The sequence below is a fragment of the Pteronotus mesoamericanus genome, unplaced genomic scaffold (assembly GCF_021234165.1).
Source record: "Pteronotus mesoamericanus isolate MK-2021 breed Mesoamerican mustached bat unplaced genomic scaffold, CSHL_Meso_final contig_78, whole genome shotgun sequence".
NCBI lineage: Eukaryota > Metazoa > Chordata > Mammalia > Chiroptera > Mormoopidae > Pteronotus > Pteronotus mesoamericanus.
In genome coordinates this window covers 7,080,859-7,093,709 of record NW_026555258.1, presented here as the reverse complement: position 1 = coordinate 7,093,709, position 12,851 = coordinate 7,080,859, and the positions used below count along the sequence as shown (strand labels likewise).

Sequence of the window (12,851 nt, the reverse complement as noted above, 5' to 3'; positions counted from 1 at the left end):
TCCCAAGGTTGTTCATTCATTCAACAAACACTCACGAACCACCTCCTCGATGCCAGAGCCCAGGAAGGTGAGGGTGATTTAGACCCTGCTCCTGATTTCTAGGTCAGTGAACCCTTCAGACACAGAAATAGCTGGGGCTGTGGGTATCAGGGAAGGCTTTACCGAGGAGGTGGCACATGAGATCTTGAAAGAGGAAAAGGAATTTAAAGAAGAAGCAAAGAAAAGGGAGAGAGAAGACAGGCCTTGGAGGCAGATGGCACAGTAAGTGTTAGGGAGGTAAGAAGGGACTCACTGAGCTCAAGGAGCAATTAGAAGCCTGGCCGCCCCAGCGGAAGATCGGAGGCCGGGGTGGCGGGGTGGCGCGGGGTGGCGCGGGGTGGGGCCTTGAGTGCCACAACGGGGTGGTTGGACTTATCCTGAAATCGTTGCCTGCTCTCAGAGGAGAACCCAGCAAGGGGCTACGTAAACTGCAGAATTCGGTGATGGGGTGTGGGATGGGCAGCGCAGCGACCAGGGAGTCGCGGTCCCCACTCATTCAACCCATCTCAGGTGTCCGGCCGTTATCCCCAGGGGGCAGCCGGGGTCACGGGGGCTCAGAGAGGGAAAGGAACCTGTGTAAGGTCCCAGCGCTAGGAAGTGGCAGAGCCAGGATTCCGGGCCTGGTGCATGCTGTGTGGTCCCAGATCTGCGCATGAAGACCCCCAAGGAGACGTTGGAGCGCCCCCAGGATGTTAGCAAACCAGGCTTATCAGAGGTGAAAGAATCGGCCACCTGTGTGTCTCTCTGCGGTTGTCAATGGTTTGAGAGAAATTAATTGATCAGATCTGTAATCCACGTTCAAATGCTCCAGAAAAAAAACGGCCTCGAGGTTTTGTTTATTAGCTTGATGAGTTTAATAAATTGAGCATTAGACAAACACTCAGAGGGGATGGAGATACATTATAGCCCGGAACTCTCAGGGGAAGGACGTCTCTAAAAAGGGACTTTTTGCTCTACAATCACAGATAACCCTGGGTGCGGCGCTGTGTGTGAGGGGAAGATGCTCGGTTTGGTTTAAGAAAAGTTCAAACACTCAGCCGCACCTACTGGGCACCAGGCTGTTGCTGAGTAATGGGAACTCAGGGTTAAGCAGCTCCTGCCATGCGGTGTTCAGAGCCTTGAGGACAGACAGACGTGAGCGCGATGGTCAGAGCACAGGGCAAGGCGACTGGCAAGCAGAGAGACTCTCGGAGGCACAGAGCAGGGAGGGAGTATACAGTGATGCTGCTGTGTGACCTTGGACGAGTAACCTGCCCTCTGCACCTCGGTGTGCTCACTGTAAAATGGGGAGGGAAACAGAGTCTTCCTTTTGGAGTCTGGATTTACTGAGGTGTTGCAGGCAGAGGATAACTGAGCTTTACCCATGCTCCGTAATGCGAATGAGACAGAGAATTGAGCCAGGAGCGCTCTGCCCAGCTCAGGCTGGACAGAAACTAGGACGGACCTAGAACGCAGGGTGGTCATGGGAGGGAGGCGAAGCCGGGAGGCTTCTCTTCAGCATCTCCGAGACTCCGGCGAGGGGGCTGGCAAAGGCACATTGGACCCACGCAGGACAAGAAAAGGGCAGACACCGCTCATGCAGAGTGCTCTTGGCACTGTGCTGGCCCTCCCCACAACCCTGTGGGTGGGCACCATCACTCCCATTTCACAGATGAAGAAATTGAGGCTCAGAGATGTTAACTGTCTTGCCCAATGTCACACAGTGAAAAAGTTATGGAGCCAGGGTGGGACCCCCGGCTGCCCACTCCAGCACCCTACCCCTCCCACAGTCCCACTGACCTGGCATTCCCAGGGCGCTGCCTCCCCAGGGCAGGTGGTCAGGGGCCCCACCAGGCCAGGCTGGGGGATGCGGGCTGCCTTATCCTCACAGGCAGAACAGGACCGAATTGGTTGGTTCAGCGTTCATTCACCAGACATGCATTGCTCACCTTGGTGTGTTCAGTACCAAAGATACAGAGGTGACTTTGCAAGGAGGGCCTGGAAGTATGTAAAGCACAGTCCCTGGTATAAGTGCTACAATGTGGCAGGGCGGTGGGAGATAGGGGACTCAGAGAGGGAGGCACCCACTTGAGACTGGAGAGGAGAAGGAGGGCTTCCTGGAAGAAGGGATACCCAAGCCAAACCCCTCCATATCAGCGGGTGTTGGGGGCAGAGATTGGGAGTAGAGGGAATAGTGATCTAGGCAGCGGGGAAGTACGAGGAAAAGCCAGCAGTTTGCGTGAGAAATGGGGGAGGAGGGCTCTGTGGGTCACAGCAAGCCTATGGGCCTGTGATGTGGTCGCAAAGCAGCCCTCTAGATTTGGAGCTTCTGGACCCCGGGAGGATGAGAGAGGGTGGCGGCAGGGACGGGGGGTGGGCGGGGGACGGGGCGTACCCTGAGAGAACAGGCAGCTCCTCCTGGGCACCCACCTGCCCTGACCCCAAGGCCCGCCCCATCCCCTCCCACCTCCACCCCAGTGTGCACTGTCCATCTGGAATCCAGAGGACAATTCTGAGAAGTGGGACTATTGTCCCCATCTTACAGATGAGGAAACTGAGGCTCTGCCTGACCTGCCCAAAGTCACAGAGTCACAGAGCAGGCAAGTGGCTGAGTCAGGATTGAGATCAGGACCCGGGCTCCAAGGCAGGAGGCAGGGAGGCAGGTGACAGGGAGGCCCCCGGGAGGACTACCCACCCCGGCCGCCTGCCGTCCTAAAGCCTGCCCCGCCCACTGACCGCTCCCTTCCTCCCGCTTTATACCCACAGTTTACCGCACCTTCACTCCAAGAGCAGGCAGTGTTGTTGAACCCATTATACAGATCAGTACGCCGAGGCTGAGAGAGAGGAAGTGACTTGCCCAGTCACCAGCCAGAAGTGGTGGAATCGGGCATTGGGCCAATGCCAATGCCACCCTCCTGTGGCTGGGTCCGCTTCCCCGCAGCCTGGCCCGAGGCTTCCACCAATCCCTCCTTGGTGGGAGGGACTGAGAGAGAGGGAGGAGGGGCTCGTGGAGAGGAGGGGACCCTGCTGGCGCCCCAGCCCCTCCCACACGTGCCATTAGTAGCTCTCACCCCTGCACGGTAGACAAAGGCACCCCATACTTGGGAGCGAGTATTTCATGTGTCCCCCCTGATGTTTTATTGGGAGGAGAGATGTTCAGAGACCAAACGGATGGCACATTCCCTTTATAAAGTGTGCGCAGTTTGTTTTATTTCCCGAGTTTTTGCAATCTAGATAACAGATGATGCCCCGAGTGGCTGGCGCTGCCGCTGTAATGGCGGCGCTGAGCCTTTGGAGAAGTATTAATAATAGATTGTGTTGATGAGTTTGGAGAAAGTAGCAATCGACCCCCTGCTGCCAAGGCATTAGCGAGGCTGTTCTGAATGCAGCCTGTGTGGTGGCAGTGCCTGCAAATGCAGGTCACCGGCCCTGCTGCCCCCTCCCCGCTCTGGGGAGCCACCCAAGGTGTGCGGGCCTCCGCCTGAGCCCCTGGCCCTGCCGTGCCGGCACAGAGATGTGGCCAGTGCCTGTCCCCTCGGCCACAGAGGCCAGCTATGGACCTTAGTGGGACCCCAGGACAGGAGATAGAGGGTGGGGAGGGGACAGAGGGGTAGCGAGGGGGGCGGGACAGAAGCGTCCTCCGAGTCAGAGCAGCGGGTTCCGCGAGCCTGCCTCCTCCCGCAGCCCCTTGGCAGAGCCGGCCGGGGGCTCTGCCGAGGCTGCCACGGACAGTTGTGTAGGTTGTACCCTGGGCGAAGGTGTCCAGGCAAAGGGCCAAATTAAGGCCACAATCCAGCTCAGGCTCTTCTTCCAGTCACACCCTGGGGGGGACCTGGGGGGTGGGGGCCAGTCTGCCTGGCCTGAGCCTCAGCCCACCCCGAACCTCCACTCACCTGCTTCACTAACACTCGAGGGTGGAGTGGGGTCCTGCCTGTGGAACCACGGACGACCTGGGAGCTGGCAGGGGCACATGCTGTCACTCTGACGTGGTCCTCATTCACCGAGTTGCATGCTTAGTATCATTGAATTCTGATGACAGCCCTTGAGGAGTGTCCTGTTGACACCCTGTTTTATGGTAGGAGGAGCTGAGGCCAGAGAAGCACAGGTGAGCATAGAGGAGGCCACCTTCCCAAGACTGGGCCATCCAAGAAGGCTTCCCAGAGGAGGCGGCATTGGAGTTGGGCCTCGCAGGATGAGTAGGAGCCTGCTGGGTAGAATAGTGGGGGCGGCGGGGTTGCCGGGGAAGCCCCCAGTTTGAGTGCCCTGGCCCGCGCCAGGGCAGCAGGCAGAAGGCAGCCTGGCCCTGTCCAGCACACCTCGCCCGCCGCCCGTGGGCGGCGCTGATGGCAGCCCCGGGAAGGGAGGCAGGCCGCGCGCCTCGCACTTACGGCTGTTGCAGAGCCGATTAGTGGAGAATTGCAGCTGTAATCTGTGCCTGCGATGGCGGGCCATAAAGAGGGATGGGATGTGCGCAGCGCTCCCAAGGTGGCGCCCACAGACGTGGCCCGGGGACGCGGGGAATGAAAAATGGTTTTAATTCCCTCCCAGCAGCAATAATTTGATTCTTCATAAATTTTTCCATCAAAGTGTTGTTGAGGCTGAGTTCCCACAGAGCAGGACACGTGACAGGGACGGCAGCCGGAAGGAGCGGTCAGTAGGTGTGGGCAGAGGAGGGGCCGGGCTGCTCAGACCCCTCTGTACACGCTGGCTGGAGGTGGGAGCCCCCACCTGGCTTTGTATCCAGAGAGGGAAGATGGACCCGCTTTGCGGTGGAGGGGCAGGATTAGGTCCAGGCTCCGGGTCAGCTCCCTCGCTTACTACCCATGCGACTCTGAGCAAGTAACTCCACCTCTCAGCACCTCGGTTTCCGAACCTCTAAAATGGGATTGACACTGCTTTCTGTCTCGCACGGTTGTTGCAAGGACTCGGTGTGTTTCTGCAGGCGAAGTGCTTAGAACAGCGGCCGGTATGCTGTACGCACTCAGTAAATGCATCTCTTCATGGTAGCGATGCTTAAACCTGAAGAGAGGCTTAAGTAGGTGTTAGCCAAGCCCAGGGCCAGGGAAAGAAAGAAAGCAGGTGTTAGCCAAGGCCAGGGCCAGGGCAAGAAAGAAAAGCCAGTGTGATGATGGTGCTCTGGAGAAACTGCAGGCCGCTCTGTGGGGCACAGCCTGGGGGAGCTGAGGGGGCGAGAGAAGAGGCAGGGTCGGGGAGGGCCCACAGTGCCAGACTCAGGAACCTGATGTTCTCCTAAGGGCGCTAGGGAGCCATGAAGGAGTTTAGAGCAGGGAAGCAGTGTGACCGGGTATGTGTTTTGGACATATCTTTCTGACTGTCATTCTGGAGGGTGAGTTGCAGGGTTGGAAGGGCCAGAACCCGGGGAGAGGACTGGGACAGTCATTCAGAAAGGAGAGGAGGGGCCTCTGCGGGGTGGCCGGTTGGGCAGGGTAGCGATGGCTCCGGTGTGAGGATGACACAGAGGGAGGGAGGAGGCAGAGCGGGCCCTGGGTGCCGGTGGGCGGACCTGTGGGCTGCCTGCCCTTCGCCTCAGGGCAGAGGGCAGACCGGGTTCTGGGCAGAGGTTGAGGCTCACCTTGTATTCTGCCCTCTGGTGGCCACTGTGTCTCTGAATGGGAAGGGCCCTGAGCTGACACACGGAAGAGAGGGCACTTCTGGGCAGGATGCCCAGCGCCCACCCGCGGGCCCCTGGGCCCTATAAGCCAGAAAAGTAGGGCTGCGCGGCCCTCCCCACGTGGCTCTGTGCCCAGAGGGGGCTTCCCCCACTTGGGCCGGAGGATCAGGGTGGTCAGAGGGAGAAGCTCTCAGGAGGCAGCGGCCTCTGGGAGGGAGCCCCGAGCCCAGCTAACGTGCCCGCCCCTGCCCCCACAGGCTCTTTGCGGCCAAGTGCAGCGGCTGCATGGAGAAGATCGCCCCCACCGAGTTCGTGATGCGGGCGCTGGAGTGTGTGTACCACCTGGGCTGCTTCTGCTGCTGCGTCTGCGAGCGGCAGCTGCGCAAGGGCGATGAGTTTGTGCTCAAGGAGGGCCAGCTGCTGTGCAAGGGGGACTACGAGAAGGAGAAGGACCTGCTCAGCTCTGTGAGCCCCGACGAGTCCGACTCTGGTGAGCCTGGCTGCAGTCGGCGCAGGAGCAGGGAGGAGGGCTGGGCAGGGTGCCGTGGAAGGGTGAGCCTGCCGGGGAAGCGTGCTTGCGACCCCAGGAGCCAAGCTACACACAGACGATGCACCCACATTCATATGAAGTGTTCACATACACAGGTGCACGTGTGCAGGGGCACACCATCATTCATATGCACACACTCCCACAGGCACACAAATGCACCTGCGGACATGGCCACTGAGGCACACGTACCTGTGCCAATGTGTACCTGTGTGGTCGCAAAGGTGTACACACAAGCACATAAAATGCACAGGTGGGCACCCATGCCCAGGAAGGTAGATGCGTGGGTACATGGACATGTGCAGACGTGCTCACACGTCCAAGCGTGCAACAACTCACACCCAGGTGTGCAAGCACACACACATGCACAGTGACCCAGCACACACAGGCAGCAAGCACTGAGGCATACGGCTATACGCACGTTCATCCACATGCTCCCGTGTGCTGTGGTTCGCACATGAGCATACACATGCGTGCACATGCGTACCCTGCTCTCTGGCCCGCCGTGCTCCCCCTTTCTTGCCTTGGGCCCACCTTGGCACAGCACCGCGGAAGTGTCTGCCAGCACCAGGCCTGTAGGCTGCTGATGTCTGAGAGGAGGGACCCGATGTGTCCTCCTGCCTTTGGCCCCCAAAGCCTTCGGCAAATGGCTTATTTCCGTGCCTATTTCCCAGATGGGCAGGGACCTGAGATTTTCTGTGGCGGAGGGGGAGACCCCATTTCCCAGGATGAAAGCGCATCTCCGCTCAGCTCCGACCCCTGAAGGACTGTGCCCGTTTGGAGCCCTCTGGGCACAGAGCCAGCCAGGAAAGAGTTTTAAGGGGGGAAAGTCAGGGGGTGGCGGGCACCTCATCATTCCTGGGGAGGACGGGAGCAGGGAGCACAGAGCAGAGATGACCTCCTCTGTGCCAGGCCCTTGGGAGAACCTAGAGCCCATGGGCACTGGACCAGCACAGACGGAAGGGCTCAGTCACTGCCGGGACCCTGGTGGAGGTAGTGCTTCTGTCCATCTGTCCCTCTGTCCCTCTGTCCGCCCTGGACAGGGCGCCACCCTGGCCGGGCCTATGGCTTCCTGGACTCCTGTGGGGGAGCAGAGGCTGGCCAGGTGCTAGGAGGGGTCTCCGAGGGGGGAAACAGCCTCTCCCACGGGCTCGCGCTCGGGGAAAGATGGGCCTGAAGAAAGGAGACCAGTTTAGATGGGGGTGTAGCAGAGGCACGTGGGCTGGGGCGGCCCTGCTGTCCCCCTGAGACCCACGACTCTGAGGCGTGGAAGCGGTGTGGTGGCCGTGTCTCTGGGCGAGCACACATGCTCCTGCACTGCATGCACGCGCGGGGGTGCCTGTTCAGGTGTGCGCATGCCTGGTCATCCTGTCTGTGAGCATGCGCCTGAGTGTGTGCGCCTGACTCTGTCCCTGAATGTGTCTGTGAGCTGCGTGTGCTCAAGCCTTGGTGAGCCCACGTGCCAGTCTGTCTGTGCGAGTGCCGGTGGGTGTGAGTGTGTGTGTATCTGTCATGGTCATGAATACTCCCGTGTGAGAACATCTGGAGCATGGTCTTTGCCTGTCACTTCTTTGTCCCTGGAAACTCCAAGGAAGAAGGTTCTCTAGGCCCTGGGGCCTGACTGATGCTGGACCAGCAGAACTGGTCTTCTCAAAGGTCAGCCTTCTGGACTGGGGTCTCCAGGGGCCAGAGGCAGCCATGGCAGGTGCCGGCCGGAGGCCATGGGGTCCCATCAGGCAGCGGATTGCCAAAGGGTGCAAGGCTGATGGGCTGGGTTATGTCCCCCACAGTGAAGAGTGAGGACGAGGATGGGGACATGAAGCCGGCCAAGGGGCAGGGCAGCCAGAGCAAGGGCAGCGGGGATGACGGGAAGGACCCACGGAGGCCCAAGCGACCCCGGACCATCCTCACCACGCAGCAGCGAAGAGCCTTCAAGGCCTCCTTCGAGGTCTCCTCCAAGCCCTGCCGAAAGGTGAGGGGCGGCTGGGGTGGGGCGAGGCTGACCCGTACCTGCTGCCTTTCCAGACGCCACCCTTCCACACTCGCTGGGAGGGGGGCCTCCCTCCACCTCACCACCCATCTGTCAGTCCCCCACACCCCCGCCTCCCCGGGGCCTGACCAGCCTCCCTCTCTCCCTCCCTCCTGGCAGGTCCGAGAGACACTGGCAGCAGAGACAGGCCTCAGCGTGCGCGTGGTCCAGGTCTGGTTTCAGAACCAAAGAGCAAAGGTGAGGGGCCACCTGCCACCCCTGCTGGGCAGAGGTGGAGTGTGGGGCGCAGGCAGAAGACAGATGGCCTGATGTGGGCGGGCGGGGGAGGGGGAGTGGGAGTGGGACCAGGGTGGGGGGAGAAGGGCAGGGACTGGCACGAATGAACTGTGTCTTCTGCAGATGAAGAAGTTGGCGAGGCGGCACCAGCAGCAGCAGGAGCAGCAGAACTCCCAGCGGCTGGGCCAAGGTGAGCCGGGGCCGGGGCCGGGGCTCGGCTCAGTCTCTTAGAACAAGAAACTTTCCACTCAGGCCATGAGAGCTCTGGGAACCAGCTGAGCTCAGTAGAGAGTGGCAGTGACCCAGGACACAGGAGAAGAGACGGCAGGGTGGGCAGCCCCGAGGGGTGGCAGAATTTCTGACATTAAAACTGTAGTCCTCTAACTCGTTGTCACTGTGTGCCAGGCACTGTTCTTGTCATTCGACACGCTCCCTCATGCTTGCTTCTCACAGATCCCCAGGAGGAAAGGCCTTGTCATGTCCCATTTCACAGATGAGGAGACTGAGGCTCAGTGAGAGTAAGGGACTTGCCAGGATCACTTGGCTCATTAGGGACAAAGCCAGGTCTCAGCCTGGAGTGTGGGGCTCTTAAGCTCTGCGTTTCCCATGACCACACAGACAGCTACCCAGAGCAGAATCCAGCGGAAGTCTCCAGAGATCGTCGGCAGGGAGTCGAGGAGTCGGGGTGGGCCCCTGCCACAGGGTGAGGGGCCAGCTGAAGGGGCAGGAGTCAGCCACCCTCCGACACTGGGCTTTGCCAAAATGCTGTTGCCACCTCTTGGGCCAGGGTTGGTCTCCCAGGTCTCCTGGGGACACGGAACTGCTGAGTGGGGTGGGGACCCCAGAGCCGCCTGCTCGGAAGTGAGACGGGGCTCCAGCGCCGATGCCAGGGCCTTTCTACCCAGGGCTCCCAGGCCAGTGTCCCAGGCGGAGCCCAGGGCTTCCAGGCCGTGGCCTCGGGCCCGGTCCTTCCCCTCCTCTTCCTCTGCCCCCATCCCCAGGCAGCCCAGATTCCAGAAGCTGCACGCATGGCCTCGCGGCTCCCAGCCAGCCCCCGAGCTGTGTTGCCCCTGGCGTCCCCAGCTGCTCCTAGGTTCAGCCTCCCTGAGAATGTGCCTCAGTCCCCTTGAGCTCGTGACAGCCACAGTGCACACTCCACAGCGCTGCCCTGGCCCCTCCCCCACCTGGGCTCTGCAAGTGGCACCACCAGGACCCAGTGCTGTGGAGTGACCTCTGACCCTTCCTGTCCCACAAGCACTGCATCTGCTCAGTGTCCCTCAGGCCGCTCCCAGCTGATTTCTTTCTCACACCTCATCTCCCTTGATAGGGACCCCAGACCCTCCGCCTGACTTCCTCCTCCCGCTGGTCCCCACCGCCTTGTCCACCTCCCCAGCCTTTTTCCACACACAGCCCCTCCTGACTACAGCCTACAGCTTCCGGGGGCCCCTCGGCCTGGGCCCCAAGCACCACCTCGCAACTCAGGTCTCCCCACGCTGGGCCTTCTCCCGCCTTACGCCTCAGCCCCCAGACGGGCTCCCTGCTCCCACCAGGTGGTTTCTCTCCTTGCCGCCTCTGCTGCCCTCCAGGGTGGCAAGCCGGCCTGTCAATCACCTGCTGGTTCTTTAAGTCACACGCAGGTGGGGGCCCCTTCCTCCAGGAAGCCTATTCCAAGCCCCGCCTCGATGCTCCCAGGTGCAGGGCGCTCACTGCGCCTACACGCTGACTCATTACTGCCTGCTGAGGCGTCTGTCCCTGCCGAGGGCGGGCCTCGGCTCCTGGACAGCAGCCTTTGGAGGATTGGGAGGAGGTTGGGGGCAGGGGGCTCTGATTTTTGATAAACTGATTCTGGAAGAGGAGCTGGAGCGTGTCTGGGGAAGGGGGCTCCGCTAACTGGGCTCCATGGTTCTGCGGGCCCAGGAGGGACACAGGGAACCTCAGCCACAGGCTGTCAGGGTGTCCCTGAGGAAGCCTGGAGAAGGTCAGAGGGACTGTGGCGGGCCAGGGGGTGTGTGGGAGGCCTGGGGGGCCCCTGTGGTCCATCTGCGGGGGCTCCCGGGGCTGCCAGGACAGGGCGGGCAGGACCTGTGGGTGAAGGCGCACCCTGTTCCCAGAGGTCCTGTCGAGCCGCATGGAGGGCATGATGGCCTCCTACACGCCGCTGGCCCCGCCGCAGCAGCAGATCGTGGCCATGGAGCAGAGCCCCTACGGCAGCAGCGACCCCTTCCAGCAGGGCCTCACGCCGCCCCAAATGCCAGGTGACCACATGAACCCCTATGGTAAGCTGCCCAGCCCCCCTCTTGCTCCAGCTCCACCCCTGCTCCCTGCCTGGCCTGGCAGGCCTGGGGTCCTGACAGCCACCTCCCTCCCCCGGGCCCACAGAGCCTATGCGCCCCCTCCTGACAGGAAGGGGACACCCTTAAGACCCTCCCTGCTGTCCCCAGCCCCTCTGCAGGCATGGCCACAGGTCGTCCAGTCCCTCCCTTGCCTCTGCCCACACAGCTCGTAAGGCCGACAGGGTCCCCAGGAGCCTCTGCCCACACCCCTGTCCTGACGCCCCCTCTGCTCCCCAGGGAACGACTCCATCTTCCACGACATCGACAGCGATACCTCCTTAACCAGCCTCAGCGACTGCTTCCTCGGCTCCTCTGACGTGGGCTCCCTGCAGGCCCGCGTGGGGAACCCCATCGACCGGCTCTACTCCATGCAGAGTTCCTACTTCGCCTCCTGAGGGCCAGCTGGCCGCACGGACGCTTGGGCGAGGGCCCTGGGTGGGACCGCGGGCCACAGCGGCCAGCCGCGCCACCCCCGGCCCCGCCGCCTGCACAGACTCTACAGACAGCCATACGGTGCCCTCCCCTCGGCCAGCTGGGCCTGGCTAAAGTGCCCCTGGGCACAGCCAGACAGGCGGACGAGCACAGCCTGGGCAGAGGCTGTGTCTCTGTCCTGCCCACAGGGACCGTGTTGCCCCCAGGGACCCAGAGCTCTCGGACAGCCACTCACCTCCCAGCCCCACCTTGGCCTCCATTGCCTCCTCTCTCCCCATCTTTTTGGGAAGCTTAAATTCTCTCTATTTTTTTAAACGTCCTCTCTGTGTCCAGCCAACATCCACGGCCCAGGCCTAGGCCAAGGCAGGGCTCCGTGCATGCCCCGGGACGACTGTGCATGGCGCCCGTTACCTGTGAGGGGCGTGGGCGCGTGTGCCCGGGCCTAGCACCCGCCTCCCCCTCCTCCACAGGCAGGCCCCGGCCCAGGATCACCCCTCCCAGCCAGAGCCTGGAGCAGAGGTGGGGAAGAGCCTGCCAGATGCCCTCAGGGGGGTCCCTGGGGAGCGTAGAGGGAGCCCTGGCAGACCCGTGGGGACAGCAACATGCGCAGAGGTGCATACCTTTGAAGGCACACAGAACGCCCATACATGGACAGAGGCGTAGAGACGCTGAAAGAGAGAGGCCTCCGTGGGGCAGCCCTGCCACGTTAGAAAGGGGAAAGGGGCCAGACGGGGAGAGAACCCTTCTTCTTACAGCAATAGGAGAGGAAGGAGGGAGGGGAGGGAGGAAGGGGAGGGGATGGGGTGAGCTTGGAGCAGGTAGACTCAGATGTACCACGGCCTCAGCCCAGGTCAGGGCCGGGCATCCCGAGCAGACAGGGCAGCCACCAACCCACTCCCAGGACAGACACAGGGCGCTCAGAACCAGGCAAAGGCGGGCCAAATGGCAGAACCCCGAGGTGGAAAGGGAACTCAGAGTCAGCCACTTGGCCCTCTGCCTTACGCTCGGCTCCTGCGCAGCCCCTCTGCCCCGCCTTGCATGCCTCCTGAGACAGGGAGCCCACTGCTTCATCAGGCCCCCAGTCAGCTGCCCTTTTCTGCTGATTTTGCCTCTTTCAGCCCTGAGTCCTTGCTTCTCAAAGACAGGCTTTTCCAGATTCTCCAGCTCTTCCTCTTAAAACTGTACCCACAGCTGGGCTCCAGCTTGCCCCCTGTGCAGAGCAAGTGAAACCTAGTCTTCCCACTGACATCAGCCAGCCAAAGTGAGCAGGCCCATCCCCTCCCCAGCTTCAGGTGCCCTGCCTCTGTTGAGGTGGCCCGAGGCCACATAACTCTGGAACCTCACCCTGCCCTTCTACAAGTGAATCCCCTGACCATCACACACATGTGACAGCTAAGCCACCTCGGTCTTCTGTGTGTGTGCGTTGGGGGTCAGCTCTGTGCCTCTCACCCACGACATGTGGACCCTCAGGGCCTGTCTGTGTTTGGCATTGGCACTCCTTGGGCGATGCATTCCGACCACACTTCCAGCCCTGGCTGTGCCCTGCTGGAAGCCACATACACTGTAGCAACCCCCCACCCCAAATTCGCTCAACTCTAACCCTGCCCCAAAGGAAGTGAGGTC

At 61.4% G+C, this 12,851-nt stretch overlaps 1 protein-coding gene across 3 annotated transcripts in view; it reads left to right on the top strand.

The window, feature by feature from the left end:
- LMX1B (LIM homeobox transcription factor 1 beta) overlaps positions 1 to 11,191 on the top strand; it is a 75,798-nt gene extending 64,607 nt beyond the window's left edge. The window contains exons 3-9 of one of the 3 annotated variants that reach the window (XM_054584877.1): positions 5,908 to 6,140; positions 7,988 to 8,169; positions 8,347 to 8,424; positions 8,587 to 8,685; position 8,792; positions 10,575 to 10,718; positions 11,034 to 11,191. In XM_054584877.1, coding sequence (XP_054440852.1) covers positions 5,908 to 6,140; positions 7,988 to 8,169; positions 8,347 to 8,424; positions 8,587 to 8,685; position 8,792; positions 10,575 to 10,718; positions 11,034 to 11,191 — 895 coding nt within the window. Of the gene's footprint in view, positions 1 to 5,907; positions 6,141 to 7,987; positions 8,170 to 8,346; positions 8,425 to 8,586; positions 8,686 to 8,791; positions 8,793 to 10,574; positions 10,740 to 11,033 lie in introns of all 3 variants that reach the window. The other 2 variants (XM_054584878.1, XM_054584876.1) reach the window with 2 other exon arrangements.
- Positions 11,192 to 12,851: the final 1,660 nt, after the last annotated feature.